This window comes from Bison bison, unplaced genomic scaffold, assembly GCF_000754665.1.
Source record: "Bison bison bison isolate TAMUID 2011002044 unplaced genomic scaffold, Bison_UMD1.0 scf7180017864500, whole genome shotgun sequence".
NCBI lineage: Eukaryota > Metazoa > Chordata > Mammalia > Artiodactyla > Bovidae > Bison > Bison bison.
The window spans coordinates 6176835-6193330 of NW_011495059.1; the positions used below are offsets into that span (position 1 = coordinate 6176835).

The 16496-nt window shown below is 40.5% G+C and overlaps 1 protein-coding gene across 1 annotated transcript in view; it reads right to left on the bottom strand.

Annotated features, from left to right (window-relative positions):
• The window catches only part of CTNNBL1 (catenin, beta like 1), a 176387-nt gene that overhangs the window by 86775 nt on the left and 73116 nt on the right, over positions 1-16496 (bottom strand). The window contains exons 8-10 of the mRNA XM_010829177.1: positions 9922-9994; positions 9623-9681; positions 7966-8114 (exon numbers count right to left, since the gene is read on the bottom strand). Coding sequence (XP_010827479.1) covers positions 7966-8114; positions 9623-9681; positions 9922-9994 — 281 coding nt within the window. The remainder of the gene's footprint in view (positions 1-7965; positions 8115-9622; positions 9682-9921; positions 9995-16496) is intronic.

Below are 16496 nucleotides of genomic sequence, written 5' to 3' on the forward strand. Positions count from 1 at the left end.
TGCTGCAGTCGTGCACGACTCTTTGCGACCCTGTGGACTGTAGCTCACCAGGCTCCTCTGTCAGCTCACCAGGCTCCTCTGTCACTCCAGGCAAGAATACTGGAGTGGGTTGCCATTTCCTCCTCCAGGGGACCTTCAGCAATACGTGAAGATCCACAATACGTCAGGCTTCAGCAATACGTGAACTGTGAACTTCCAGATGTTCAAGCTGGTTTTAGAAAAGGCAGAGGAACCAGAGATCAAATTGCCAACATCTGCTGGATACTTCTCCTTTATTGACTATGCCAAAGCCTTTGACTGTGTGGATCACAACAAACTGTGGAAAATTCTTCAAGAGATTGGAATACCAGACCCCCTGACCTGCCTCTTCAGAAACCTGTATGCAGGTCAGGAAGCAACAGTTAGAACTGGACATGGAACAACAGACTGGTTCCAAATAGGAAAAGGAGTATGTCAAGGCTGTATATTGTCACCCTGCTTATTTAACTTATATGCAGAATACATCATGAGAAACGCTGGGCTGGATGAAGCACAAGCTGGAATCAAGATTGCTGGGAGAAATATCAATAGCCTCAGATATGCAGATGACACCACCCTTATGGCAGAAAGTGAAGAGGAACTAAAAAGCCTCTTGATGAAAGTGAAAGAGGAGAGTGAAAAAGTTGGCTTAAAACTCAACATTCAGAAAATGAAGATCATGGCATCCAGTCTCATCACTTCATGGGAAATGGATGGGGAAACAGTGGAAACAGTGAGAGACTTTATTTTTCTGGTCTCCAAAATCACTACAGATGGTGACTGCAGCCATGAAATTAAAAGACACTTACTCCTTGGAAGGAAAGTTATGACCAACCTAGACAGCATATTAAAAGGCAGAGACATTACTTTGTCAACAAAGGTCCATCTAGTCAAGGCTATGGTTTTTCCAGTGGTCATGTATGGATGTGAGAGTTGGGCTATAAAGAAAGCTGAGCGCTGAAGAATTGATGCTTTTAAAGTGTGGTGTTGGAGAAGGCTCTCGAGAGTCCCTTGGACTGCAAGGAGATCCAACCAGTCCATCCTAAAGCAGATCAGTCCTGGGTGTTCATTGGTAGGACTGATGTTGAAGCTGAAACTCCAATACTTTGGCCACCTGATGCGAAGAGCTGACTCATTTGAAAAGACCCTGATGCTGGGAAAGATTGAGGGCAGGAGGAAAAGGGGACGACAGAGAATGAGATGGTTGTATGGCATCACTGTCTCAATGGACATGGGTTTGGATGGACTCCAGGAGTTGGTGATGGACAGGGAGGCCTGGTGTGCTGCGGTTCATGGGGTTGCAAAGAGTCAGACACAACTGAACAACTGAACTGAACTGAACTAAGCATAAGAAAGAAACACACTACTGACACATGCAAAGTAAATGAACCTCAAAAACAACCTATTGAGTTAAATAAGCTAAACAAAACACATACTGTATGATTTATTTATATGAAATTCTAGAAAGATAATGGTTGACTGGGGCCAAAGCTGGATTGATGGGAATTGATTGTAAAAGGGATTAAATCAATTTCAGAGGGTGATAAAAATGATCTATACATGCATTATCCAATATGGTAGCCACTAGCCACATACAGCCATGGAATATTTGAAATACAGCTGAATTTCAGATTTAAGTTTAAAAATTGATACTTGATTCAGTTATTGGGAAATATTTAAGTATGTTTGGAATAAGTATATTTAAGTATGGGAATCTACTTTTTCAACTGTAAATTGTATGAAATCTAAATAAAAACCAAGTACTTTAATGAAAACCTAGCATTGAATTCAGATGTAAATGTAAAATGCACACAGGATTTTAAAGAGTTAGTACAAAAAATGAATGTAAAATAGATTAATAATATTTTTTATTGATAAATAATATTGGTTACTTTTCCCCTTTGGTAACCATATGCTCATTTTCTATGTCTGTGAGTCCATTTCTATGTTGTAAATAAGTTCATTTGTTTCATTTTTTTAAGATTCTACACATAAGTGACTTAATGTAATTGTCTTTGACTTCACTTAGAATGATAATCTCTAGGTTCACCCATGTTGCTGCAAATGACAATATTTTATTCTCTTTTATGAGAGAGAATATGGCTCTATCATTATTTTTATGGCTGAGTAATATTCCATTGTATGTATATATAACCACATCTTCTTTATCCATTCATCTGTTGATGGACACAAGTGGCTTCCATGTCTTGGTTATTGTTTAAGTAATGTGGCTAAGAAACACCGTGCTGCGTGCATCTTTTCAGATTACAGTTTTCGTCTTTTCCAGATATATGCCCAAAAGTTTTGGATTGCCGGATCATATGGTAACTCTATTTTTAGTTTTTTAAGCAACCTCTATCTTGTTGGGCCTGCACCAATTTATATTCCCACTAGCTTCCCACTGTGCTTCCCGGGTGGCGTTAGCGGTAAAGAACCTGACTGCCAACGCAGGAGACATAAGAGATGCGGTTTTGATCGCTGTGTCAGGAAGATCCCCTAGCGAATGAAACGGCTACCCACTCCAGTATTCTTACCTGAAGAATCCCATGGACAGAGAAGGCGGGCAGGCTACGGTTCATAGCGTCACAAAGAGCTGGACACGACGGAAGGGACTGAGCACACACATACCAGCATTGTAGGAGGGCTCCCTTTTTTCCACACCTTCTCAGCATTTATTACTTGTAGACTTTCTGACAATGGCCATTCTGACTGGTGTGAGGTGGTACCTCACTTCAGCTTTGACTTGCATTTCTATAATAATTAGTAATGTTGAAGATCTTTTCACGCACCTGTTGACTATCTTGGCTATCTCTACTGTATGTCTTCTTTGGAAAAGTGCCTATATAGGTCTTCTGCCCAGTTTCTGACTGGGTTGTTATTTTTTTTTTTTTTGACATTGAGCAGTAAGAGCTGTTTGTATATTTTGGAAATTAAGCCCTTGTCTGCTGCATCATTTGCAAATATTTTCTCCCATTCTGGAGGCTGTCCCTTCGTTTTATTTCCTTTGCTGTGCAAAAGCTTTTTTGCTTGATTAGGTCCCATTTGTTTATTTTTGCTTTTATTTCTTTTGCATTGGGAAACTGACCTAAGAAAACACTGCTATGATTTATGTCACAGTGCTCTGCCTGTGTTCTCTCCTAGGAGTTCTATGGTGTCATGTCTTTATTAATGTCTTTAAGCCATTTTTGTGTATGGTGTGAGGACAGGAGAAGATTTTCTGGGCCTAATTTCTTGCATCCTCTCCTATCTAGGAAAGCAATAAAATCATTAATGGAGACATGTGCTCCTCATGATTAGCAGCAACACCATGCCAAAATGGTACACATATCTCCCTTCACCAAAATTACACATAAACTGACTTCCCCACTTCCTCTTCAGAGCAGTTCCTCAGAGCTACGTGAGAGGCTGTCTTCCGGGCAATAGTCCTCATTTTGCCCCAAATAAAACCTAACTCACAGCTCTCATGTTGTGCGTGTTTTTCAGTCGACAGTATCTTACATCTTCCTTGTGGTGAAAATAAAGGTATACACATTTGTCAAAATTAAAACTCTATACTTAAAATGAGTGTCTGATTATATATCACTTATGCCTTGATAAAGCGACTTCACTTTCACTTTTCACTTTCATGCACTGGAGAAGGAAATGACAACCCACTCCAGTGTTCTTGCCTGGAGAATCCCAGGGACGGGGGAGCCTGGTGGGCTGCCATCTATGGGGTCACACAGAGTCGGACACAACTGAAGCGACTTAGCAGCAGCAGCAGCAGCAAAGATAATAAAAATATTAAAATTGAATCATATATATGTATGTGTGATAATGTGTGTACATAAATGTATAAATGACTATCTTGTTGGTGATCGTTCCTTATCAATAATCAGAAACATAAAAAAACTCACAGGCTGTGGACATGCAAAATTCACCGTTACTCTTAACAGTCAATACATTAAATTATATTAGAGTTATTTACTGTCGGCCTCCATCACGACCTATTGAGTTTCTTGAAGGCAAGAATCCTGTCTTGTTCATGTCTGTGATAAGCCTAGCACTTAACATAGTAAGTGAACATAGCACTTTATCAATGTTTTAATAACTGCAGAGCTGTCCCAGACAATTTGTAGTCTAATTCCCACAAAATCCCTGGAAATTTGGAAATGGAAATCCCTTCCATTTTTCAGATGTAAAAAGGGAGAATCAGAGGACAGAAAGGTTAGAATAACTCACCAAACATCCAAAACTAGTCATTGAAAGAGCTGTGTTCCAAATCCACATCTCCCTTAACTCTAAACCCCATTCTTTAACACTACCCCATATTGCTACCTCTCCAGGTGGGCATTTCATTAACTGTTTGATGAATGCTTGAAATCAAATAAAAATAAGTATTTAGGGGCAATGGAACCAGAGGAATTTTCCTGAACTTCTAGTGTTATAGCTGCAGTTTTTAAATGGGTTCCCTTGAGACAGAGAGCAACTTGGCAGCTCTTGCTAGAAGATCAGGAAGGATGGATCTACTAGGGAGAAACAACTCCCTCCCAATTAAACTTCTCATTTGGGAGTCTGAAGAAAAAAAATTACACAGAACAAAGAGCATGGGAAAGGAAAAAAAAAAAAAAGAAACGCTGAATCTGCTGATATAGCTAATTAATGTAAAAGAATTAATTTAACAGTAACTTCAGCATTCAAAAATGAAAAGTTAGGAGATCCTAGAAAGGTGCTATTTCTACATCTTTTAGAGCTCCTTTTTAAATTAGGCTCCCAGAACCTCAGCATTCCTGCTTGAATAATCCATACTTCTGGTTATTTATTCAGCTCCCCACTGCTGCACATTTCCAAGCCATATGCTACAGGAATACATCACCTCATATTTGCACTCAAACATCCAAAGACACTGGCGGTTCAGACCTTTAAGAAGCTTAGAAGAAAGTCCGTATAGCATATAGTTTTAAGGTTAAAAGGCCCAGGAACCCAAATGCATCTTCTTTATATGCTATGTGCTTGAGAGAAGGTGGGTCATTTCAACAAAAGGACAGGCAATTAGAAGGGTAAAGGAAATAAACAAAAGACTCAAGAGAGTAAAGCCAGCAAAAATCAGCTGAACACTAAAGGCCTCTGAATAATTACAATGCCCCTCTCTGTACTTTAAAATCAATTTTTTAAAACAATTCCACCAAGGAAGATTTTTCAATCAATCCAAGGTCTGGTACACACTGGACAAAGCAAGAGGTCTACTGTGCCCCTGGGCCTACACAAGCCTTTAAAGAGAAGGTGTTTTCAAAACACATACCCTGACGATCTTAAGTACAAACATAGCTTTAAGCACAAAAATCTGTAGAATCTGTCACTGGAGAATTTTTTATAACAACAAAACATTGGAAATAACTACAATATCAATAACAAAGAAAGACCAAGTAAGTCATATTCCCTTAGAGTCACCATTATTCAATTATTGAAAACTGTCATGAAGATTATGTCACAACATGGGAAACAGCACGTTAAGTTAAAAAAAATAACAGGACAGAAACAGAAACTTTGGTAGGCCCAAAAAGCTGTTAAAAATAAGAAAACAATTATGGGGGAAAAGACTCCAGGGAATCTGCATTCAAAGATGGATTGTGTTTTTAGCTTCTAAAACTAAAAATACAGGAGACAGGAATCCTACCATTCATTTCTGTACAAGCCAAGCACTTAACACATTACAGTGCTTTAACAGTTTTGTATGTCTATATTCTAAGTTATATTTAAGAGGTATGTATCAAATTTATTAAAAATTTTTTTCACTGAAATTTTCAATCTATCCAGATATGTTTCCAAACAGCAGACTTGGGCTCAGTTTCATAAAGAATAATCCCATAATGCTCAGACCTCCAACCAATCAAACATGCTCTTACATCTCTCAATTTAAAAAACTGACCATTGTCAACTAAACACCCGACTCTGGTTACCCCTTCACCCTATATCTCTAATCCGCTTCCAAGCCAGATTTCTCAAGAGTTATCAACTACAAGCTATCTCCCATTTACTTCCAGATTCTGTGAATTACACTAATATGAAACCTACTTTAAGTATTTTAAGAAATGAATGTACAAATAATAAGATATGAAAGTGAACGGAAAGTGACAGTCACTCAGTCATGTCCGACTCTTTGCAACCTCATGGACTGTAGCCTGCCAGGCTCCTCTTCCATGGAATTCTCCAGGCAAGAATACTGGAGTGGGTTGCCATTCCCTTCTCCAGGGGATCTTACTGACCCAGGGATCAAACCAAGGTCTCCCGCACTGCAGGCACATTGTTTACTATTTGAGCTTTAAATTAGACCTAGATATTGCCAGGAGAAATATCAATAACCTCAGATATGCAGATGACACCACCCTTATGGCAGAAAGTGAAGAGGAACTAAAAAGCCTCTTGATTAAAGTGAAAGAAGAGAGTGAAAAGTTGGCTTAAAGCTCAACATTCAGAAAACAAAGATCATGGCATCCGGTCCCATCACTTCATGGTAAATAGATGGGGAAGCAGTGGACACAGGGTCAGACTTTATTTTTTTGGGCTCCAAAATCACTGCAGATGGTGATTGCAGCCATGAAATTAAAAGACGCTTACTCCTTGGAAGGAAAGTTATGACCAACCTAGATGGCATATTCAAAAGCAGAGACAATACTTTGCCAACAAAGGTTTGTCTAGTCAAGGCTATGGTTTTTCTGTGGTCATGTATGGATGTGAGAGCTGGACTCTCACATCCATACAGTGAAGAAAGCTGAGCACCAAAGAATTGATGCTTTGAACTTTGGTGTTGGAGAAGACTCTTGAGAGTCCCTTGGACTGCAAGGAGATCCAACCAGTCCATTCTAAAGGAGATCAGTCCTGGGTGTTCTTTAGAAGGAATGATGCTAAAGCTGAAACTCCAGTACTTTGGCCACCTCATGTGAAGAGCTGACTCATTGGAAAAGACTCTGATGCTGGGAGGGATTGGGGGCAGGAGGAGAAGGGGACGACAGAGGATGAGATGGCTGGATGGCATCAACTCGATGCCATCGTCCATTGATGACCGACTTGATGGACGTGAGTTTGAGTGAACTCCGGGAGTTGGTGATGGACAGGGAGGCCTGGCGTGCTGTGATTCATGGGGTCACAAAGAGTTGGACACGACTGAGTGACTGAACTGAACTGATACAAGGAAGGAATTATGAAGAAAGTTCTAGCACTGTCTTGCACATTTTCGTATCTCCTATGCTAGCCACATGGCAAGGTACAACTCGTTACTGAAAATAATATATAATGAAAAGTATGTATAAATGAAAAATAGGAATTACATTCTGCTGTCAATAGTAAAGTATGTTAGTCGCTCAGTCATGTCTGACTCTGCTATCCCATGGACTGTAGCCTGCTAGGCTCCTTTGTCCATGAAATTCTCCAGGCAAGAATACTGGAGTGGGTTGTCATTTCCTTCTCCAGGGGATCTTCCTGACCCAGGGATCGAACCTGGTCCTCCCGCCTTGTAGGCAGATTCTTTACCATCTGAGCCACCAGATTTTTGTCAATAGTAAAAATATGGACAAACATATGGCATAGATAGGTCTACATAAGATAAAAAGAAAATTGGGCTAAGTTTAGAAATTAACATAGGGTATGTTTAGAAATTAATGACCAGATTTCCCCAAACCAACACACTATGAGAAGGAACAACAACAAAAAAATTTCCCTTCGATGGAGTGGTCCTATTTCCAAATGACATAACAACAGGGTACAAACAGACCAAAACATACTCTGTATTCATCCAAACGAACTTCAGGAAAGACTACACACTCACCTTAAGGCTGCTGTTTCACATATCCAGGAAACTCAACGGAATAAAAGACCATAGCTAGCTACGTTCTCAAATCCAGGCTAACAGTGAGGAGTTGGACAAAAAAAGATGGACAGCTAGAACATGATAGGAGATGAGAAGCATACCTTAGCATGAGATTCATCAGCTGAAGACCCTCGCCTTTCAGGAAGCGCTCACGATTGGAACTCAGCATTAGGCAGGAACAGAGGGAATCAAACAGATTTTCCATCATCTCCTGCTCCTCGGCCGTGCTAGGATTGTGTCTTTTAAATACCTGTCAAGCAAAAATATCAGAAGGCACAGAATCATAAGAGAAGGTCTTTTCATCAACCAGCATTCAACAATTTCCGAAGCCTGTCTACTCCAATAACCCTACAACTGAAGAAGCAGAGCCTTATCAAACAAAATTCTCATCTGTTTCCATTTTAGAGAAACTGGGCTGATTCACAGGTACTAAATAAATGGCTATCGTGCAAAAACAAAAAACAAACAAAAACCCCCACAAAAACAATAACAACAGAAAACCACTCAACTGACCATTAGGTCCAGGAGTGATTCACAGTTCCAAGGAGGCAGATTTAACAAAAACCAACAAAATCTTTTTATTATGAAACATATTCACCTACAGAAAACTCTATAACATGTACAGCTAAATGAGTAAGGTGAACACCCCTGAAACCATCACCCAGATCAAGAAACAACTTTGCCAGCTACCCCCACCCCAAAGCTCTCCACTTGGCCCAACCGACCACAACACGTTTCTTCCCCTTCTAAAACAACCACAGTTCTGAAGGGCAAATCCTGGCCCAAAATAAGGAACAGTTTCCTAGTTATCAGGGTTAATGAACTGCCTTATAGACCATTTGTGGCTCTAAGTCGTGGGAATGGCTTCAAGCAGCTTTTATCTTTGCCAGAAATACATGGCATGTTAAGAGGAAAGCTTCTTAACAGTGTATGCATACCCATACAGTCTGCTACAAAATGATCAATCTTACAGGAGCAGGACTAAGCACTTTCCCAGAACTGGGAAGAGATTCACATTTCAAAGCTCTATTTTTTGGGGTGAAGGCCAAACCACTCAGGCTGTTGGCACCAGGATGGAAGCTGTATGCAAACTGACATCTCAGACACTCCCAACACTCTAAAGATTTTATCCAAATGATCTATTTTCAGTCTTGGTTTTGGAATAGCACAGATGAGACTGGTTAGGGAAAAAAAATCTTAACAGTATTTTCAGAATGCCAGCAGAACATTTCGATGGGATTTACATTTCTTACACTGAGCAAATGGCAACTTCTAATTTCTTTTTCCAGCCTCCAGTGCCACATCCTCCCCCTATCCTCCTCTTTGACCTCTATCCTGTTGCACTGGAACTTGTACACATGAAGCTTACCTGGATCCTAAATGAACGGACTCCAATTTAGTGGCAGACTGACAGAAAAGAAAGTGAATAATCTTGGGAGTGGGTCAACTGAAAATAATGTGGCATTCTTGGCTCAAAAATATATACTTAAGTGGAAAGCACATGTCTTTGGGACTGACAAACATCAGGAGCCTGAGAAAGTCCACACCAGATACATGGTGCTATCTGGTCATAAAGAGCAAACGAACTACGAAAGGAGGCAAACCATGTGCCTCCAGTGTGACCTGAAGCCTGTCAACACACCCCATATGGCTTGCATCACATGGTTGATTCCTTCCTACAATCTCCAGCTCCACCTCCCATTTAAAGATACAAGCCATGTATCTTCATGGCAGACAGGAAGCATAAGAATTACTCACGGATAACTGCTGAAGAAGCACATCGATTCCATCCAGCTCCCCAAGCAATTCCCTGTTTTCTAAAAGGGGGAAAAAAATAGAAGAAGAAAAAAAAAATGAAGCTAACTGTCAGATTTTACAGCCGTCTAACACTGATACATCAGCAAACAAAATCAATACAGCTTGACAGAGTACAAAAGCTGCACAGAGAGCGAGAGGGAGAGCAAGGGGATGCCAAAGGCAAGAGAGCTTGCTGTCATGATCTGAAACAAGCCTGGCTCCTATCCTAACAGAATGTCAATACCGAGAGGGAGCCTCACCATCGTTGTCCTGGAGCAATATGGCCAGCACTTCACTACAATACAGTTTGTTGGCATCGAAAGGCATCTTTGCCTGTGGGAAAACAGGAGAAAGGAGAAATATGTTAAGGGCCCTTGTTTCTTTCCCCAGGACAATTTTTTCCACAAGTACTAGGATCTGAGCTGGAGAGATGGAGAAGTGAGAACAGGAAAAGGTAGGTTATGGGTAAAAAAAAGTCTGCCTCTGCTCTCAAGAGACCAGACTCAAGTACAATGTAGGAAAACCATAAACAGTATTATGTACACAGCAGTCCTCACCCTTCTAATGCCCAGATACAAATGTCACCTCCTCTGTGAAGCCATCCTAGATTCCCCATTGTGAGTCTAGGGACTATGGTCGAGCACATAATATGTACTCAAATGCAAAGTAGATGAATGAAAGTTTTTAAGACTAAAATCTATCATGAAGCTTCAGTCACGAGTGACGGTCATAAAATTAGGCTGTAAATTAGCCTATGGACAGATGATCAGAGAAGCTGAAAAGAAAGCCAGTTCTTATTTAGATTAGCTGAATGTCTTTGTAACAAAGTAGTTCCTTTTTGGATTTTTAAATTTTTTTTAATGCTTAAAATTTAATTTGAAACCATAAACCTATCTGCTCATGGGCCATAATCTGCCTACTATTTAAAAAGGAAACCACATTAAATATGCAGAAATGTGTTAATATTTTAACACCCAAATTACTACCCACAATTCTTTCCCTGCTGCATGCTCTGCTACTTGGAGTCGCAGAGGGGACACACGCACTGCAGAGCCCATCTTTCACGGTCACCCACATTGTTGCTCCTGAGCGAGACTCAAGTGCCTCACCATTAACGATACCCCGTGGATAAAGGGACACAGAGAGGAGCGTGAGCCTCATCGATGTGTTTTTATTTACTGGACCCTCGATCCTTAAAATGCAGGCACAATAACAGCTGTTAATCAGCAGCAACCCTGCTACCTATCCAGGTTTTTGAACTGAGAAATAATTACTGTACCTGGAAAGGACAGGAGAGGTGTTTATCTTGAAGCTAATACCGCCATCCCCTTAGCACCATTCACACTTCTGTTTGGACACTGATTTTGCACTTAAGAACGAAGACTGGCCCCTAATGAAGCAACACCCAGCATCTTTTCAGCTCTCTCTGCACGTCTTCCTCATCGAGCCTATGTGCACCCCACAGGGCTCCAGGAGGCTGACCAGGTATGACCCATCTCAGGTTAAAAGATCTGTAAATACAAGGTCTTACGTGTGCTGACTGCAAGGTATGCTCCCTGGGCAAGCTTAAGGTCTTGTTTCAGGAAATTCAGTACAACAGCCAGTGTTTAAATGCAAACTGTGGTATTTTTCACTTTAAGAAAAACAGTTTTATACAAATCAAAACAAAAGTGAAAAGCCAAGGGGTGAGTATATCTATCAGAATGAAGAATCTGCTAATCAAATCACTCAAATTATTTAAGTTATGAGTATTGCTAGTTTGCTGACAAAAGTCCGTTGAGTCAAAGCTATGGTTTTTCCAGTAGTCACATATGGATGTGAGAGTTGGACAGTAAAGAAAGCTGAGCAAGGAAGAATTGATGCTTTTGCACTGTGGTGTTGGAGAAGACTCTTGAGAGTCCCTTGGACTGCAAGGAGATCCAACCAGTCAATCCTCAAGGAAATCAGTCCTGAATATTCAGTGAAAGGACTGAGGCTGAACCTGAAGTTCCAGTACTCTGGCCACCTGATGCAAAGAACTGAATCATTGGAAAAGATCCTGATGCTGGGGAAGATTGAAGGCAGAAGGAGAAGGGGATGACAGAGGATGAGATGGTTGGATGGTATCACTGACTCAATGGACACGAGTTTGAGCAAGCTCTGGGAGTTCACGGTGGACAGGGAAACCTGGTGCACTGCAGTCCATGGGGTTACAAAGAATCAGACATGACTGAGTGATGGATTTATATATTTATTGCTAGTTGAAGTGATTTAAGCCATACCAACTTACTGCAGCTTTTTAAGGGTCAAGGTTCTTAGTTCAAACAAGATACACTCAACTGAAAGAAGCCAAAAGATATCAGGCCCTTGGAGCAATAGCCTTTCTGTGATTCCAATGACTCTTGGCTTTTACTTGATTGTATAAAATTCTATCTCCAAGGTAGGGGGGAAGGTTTCCCTCTTTTCCCAACAAGTTATTTAGTAGGCACTTGCTAAATGTAAGACAAAAAATTAAACATGACAGCAAACAGAGGTGAATTTGCATGAACCTGATCCACTTATATCATTTAAAGATTACACTGAATTAAAATTAATTTTATCAAGTAATACATGTATATTAAAAAAAAAAAGGACATAAATCTAGGATCAGACACACCTAGATTTCACTCAGAAGCATGCACTATGTATGTAACCCAAAGTCTGCAGTTCCCAAACTGTGTGCCATGGGACACCATACTGAATCCACAGGGGATTCCAAGGATTCACAGTATTTCCAAGAAAAGCACAGTGACATCTGACATCTGTGGAATAGTGAATGCATCAACCATTAGCTCCAGGTACTGTTTTCTTTTGATGACATCCTTTCTTTGACAGGCTGGCTTTGGGTGGTTACTATGATAAAAGAGCTGTGTGAAAATCAACGTGGAGAAGAAACAAAGATGGTGGTGTTCAATCTGATTAAAAGGTTTTAGAAGTTGTGCAGTACTCAAAAGGCACACACATCTATCGGAAAGTAGTTGTGGTATTTAAAAATGAAATAAAAAATACATTTTAATCCAAGCATTTCATTTTTTCAAATGGCTACTAAATTCTTAGGACATAAATACGTATGAAATTGTTTACACCTAACTGCCTTAAATGGGACTATTAGGTCCTTTTTGGCATAGGACCTTATAAAAAAATTACTGAGATATTGATGGCACCATAAATTAAGAATGGTCATCTATGACTGAAGTAATATTCCTGGTCTCAAGTTTCTTTATCTGTAAAATGGAGACAATAAAATAACATCTTCTCTGGAGGGTTACTATAAGAATTAATATGGAAGTTGCTGTTGTTTAGTCACTAAGTTGTGTCTGACTCTTTTGCAGCCACATCGATTATAGCCTGCCAGGCTCCCCTGTCCACGGGATTTCCCAGGCAAGAATACCAGAGTGGGTTGCCATTTCCTAATCCAGGGAATCTTCCCGACCCAGGGATTAAACCCAGGTCTCCTGCATTGGCAGGCAGATTCTTTATCACTGAGCCATTAGGGAAGCCCAATATGGAAGTACCTAACACAATATGGAAGTATCAATAACCACAGATATGCGGATGACACCAACCTTATGGGAGAAAGTGAGAGGAACTAAAGAGCCTCTTTATGAAAATGAAAGAAGAAAGTGAAAAGTTGGCTTAAAACTCAACATTCAGAAAGCTAAGATCATGGCATCTGGTCCCATCACTTCATGGCAAATAGATGGGGAAACAGTGGAAACAGTGAGAGACTTTATTTTGGGGGGCTCCAAAATCACTGCAGATGGTGACTGCAGCCATGAAATTAAAAGATGCTTGCTCCTTGGAAGAAAAGTTATGACCAACCTAGACAGCATATTAAAAAGCAGAGACATTACTTTGTCAACAACGGTCTGTCTAGTCAAGGATATGGTTTTTCCAGTAGTCATGTATGGATATGAGAGTTGGACTATAAAGAAAGCTGAGCACCGAAGAATTGATGCTTTTAACTGCGGTATTGGAGAAGACTCTTGAGAGTCCCTTGGACTGCAAAGAGATCCAACCAATCCATCCTAAAAGAAACCAGTCCTGAATATTCATTGGAAGGACTGATGCTGAAGCTGAAACTCCAATACTTTGGCCACCTGATGCAAAGAACTGACTCATTGAAAAAGACCCTGACGCTGGGAAAGATTGGAGGTGGGAGGAGAAGGGGACAACAGAGGATGAGATGGCTGGATGGCATCACCGACTCAATGGACATGAGTCAGAGTAAACTCCAGGAGTTGGTTATGGACAAGGAGGCCTGGCGTGCTGCAGTCCATGGGGTTGCAAAGAGTCGGATATGACTGAGAGACTGAACTGAACTGAACACATAGTAGGTGCTACATGTTTTTCAGATGACTGGGATCAGAAATACCCAGGTTAGAATCTCAGTTCTACACATTAGTTACTACCTATGTGATCTTCACAAAATTACTCTGCCTCTCTAACCTGCCTGATATCTCCTACGTTGAGTGAAACCGTGGGCTTGATGGGAAAAAAGGAGACTAATCTTTCATGTCTAGCCAAAGACAAAAGTCACCAAGGAAGTTTTATTTCTGTTTAAATCTCACTCAGAGATGACAGTCTCCAAGCCTGCAAAATACCAAACTGCCAAATTACAAGGACATTTAGTCAAAATCCGGAGGAGAGAGAATTCATTTACCAGGTATCTTCTCTTGGATTTTGCAAAGTTACCCAATGGGAGTTGGAGCTTCTGGGGCTCTCCTCCATCCAGGAGCCTGGTGATCCTAAATCTTTCAGCTGTCAGAGTAATTACAGAGTCGAGCATAGGTTTGTACTCAGCACATGCCAGCCCTGAATAAAATTAAACTTCACCTTTTGGGGAGCTGCTGCTTTTTTGGAAAGTACAAGACAATTATGCTACTGCCTGCAGCCAAAAGCTGCAAATTATTTCTGCAGCTTACCTCTGGTACCTGGGGCAGGTTCAGACATGGCTCCAGCCCTGTACAATCGTCAAAGCAACCTGTGCCCTACAAAAATCCCAACTCCTGGTCATAAGAGGCCAAGGACTTAGCGTCAACCGGTTGTACATGTAGTACACTGTAGCCAATTCTCAACTCATGAGCTCAATGCTGAATATTGCAACTGTTTTTGAAGCAATGATTTCATTGGGAAACAAAAAGGAATCTTAATTTTGTTTCTTTAAAAAAGAAAAAAGTTTTGGTATTATTTTCCATAGTACACAGTATCCTAATAAGTTTCTATTCCCCATCAAAAAGTGAACTATGGTGCAGCGTCTCTCACGCTACAGTTATCTGCTTACTTGTTAAACCTTTAATGCAATCCTATGAAATGGGTTTTATCCCCATTAGCAGCACAAATTAGTAAGGTTTCATTTAGTGAATGAAAAAATCCGTAAGTATGTCTGTATACTGCTAGCGAGGCTACTAGTACCAAAAGGAGACTGACTAATGTGCCATTCACTTAGGGGTTACTCAAGGACTACTGAATAAACAATGGGATGATCAGTTAGGTAGCAAGGTTTTATAAAGCAATGTAAATATAAAAGGGGTTCTCAGACTTCAGCATACATCAGGATCTCCTGGTGGGCTTGTTAAAACACAGATTGCTGGCTCCACTCCAAGCTGGGCAGATTTAGTGAGTCTGGGGTGGGTTCAAGAATGTACATTTCCAATAAGTGGCCAGGCAATTGTGACGCTCCTCGTTGGGAATCACATTCAGAGAACAACGGGGAAGAGACGCACATATGATGGAGTCCTAGTCCTTGCTGTTAAGGAGCTTAAGGATATTTGGAGAAAGACCAGGAGCACACATAATAATACGGAAGTCTCCCAGGTGATGAAGAAAAGATACTCCATGAGGGTATGTTTCACACAGCTATAGGCATATGTTAGAACCCAGATCTGCTAACTCCCAGAAGAGAACCAACATGAAAAAAAAAAAGATTGACATTCAGAAAAGAAAGAGGGCAGTATGGGCAAAGCAGTGCTATGCAAAGAGTACATGAAGAAAGTCTGGAAACTTAGGTTTTAATTCTAGTTCTACCTCTAGCTACATGAATTTGGGCAATCTTAATTGTCTTAATCTCTATACGTCTTGATTTTTAATTTTTTATAGAACTTATAAGATTCCTTGCAGTTCAAAAAATGGTGGTGGCAATATGGAAGAGTAGGGGTTTAAGTTGGTTTAAGAAGGTTATGTACAATTTAGAAATACATAAGGCAGGAGTCATTCCTGGTGGAGGGAGGAACAGGAAGAAAGACATAGAGGTCAACAATGTTGACCTTTGCAAAGGTAGAGGGGCATGTCTGAAAACTAAAAGGCCAATGTTTCAAAACTGAAAGATGGAAGGGTCAGATCAGGCCAGGTTAAGGGGCCTTAAAAAGTAGGCAGAGATGGTGGGATCTGATGCAGAGGGCATTAGTATCACTGTAGGAAGGTTCTTGAACAGGGAATGGTATAATGAAAATGAAGTTTTAAATTAGTTTTGGAGTAGTACTGAACAAAAACAGGTAACAAAAATGCTCACATTTCTAGAAACCAGTGGATCTTATACCACTGTACATTTATAACCACACGTGGAACGTGTCTAAAATACACTGAAGAGAGAGACTGAGAAAGTACGTCTGGGAATTTGTATTTTTTTAAAGTCCTACCTGTGAAAGTAAGGATCTGGGTCCATCATTCAATCTGATTCACCAAGATGATTATGATGGTGAAGACTACAGTAAGCACTTCTCCAGATTATGAGAAATAAGAGCAAGGAATTGCTTTTAAAGACATGCCTTCTTGCTGGCCTCACCCTGAAGCAAAACTTTCATTTATGTCTGGTCAG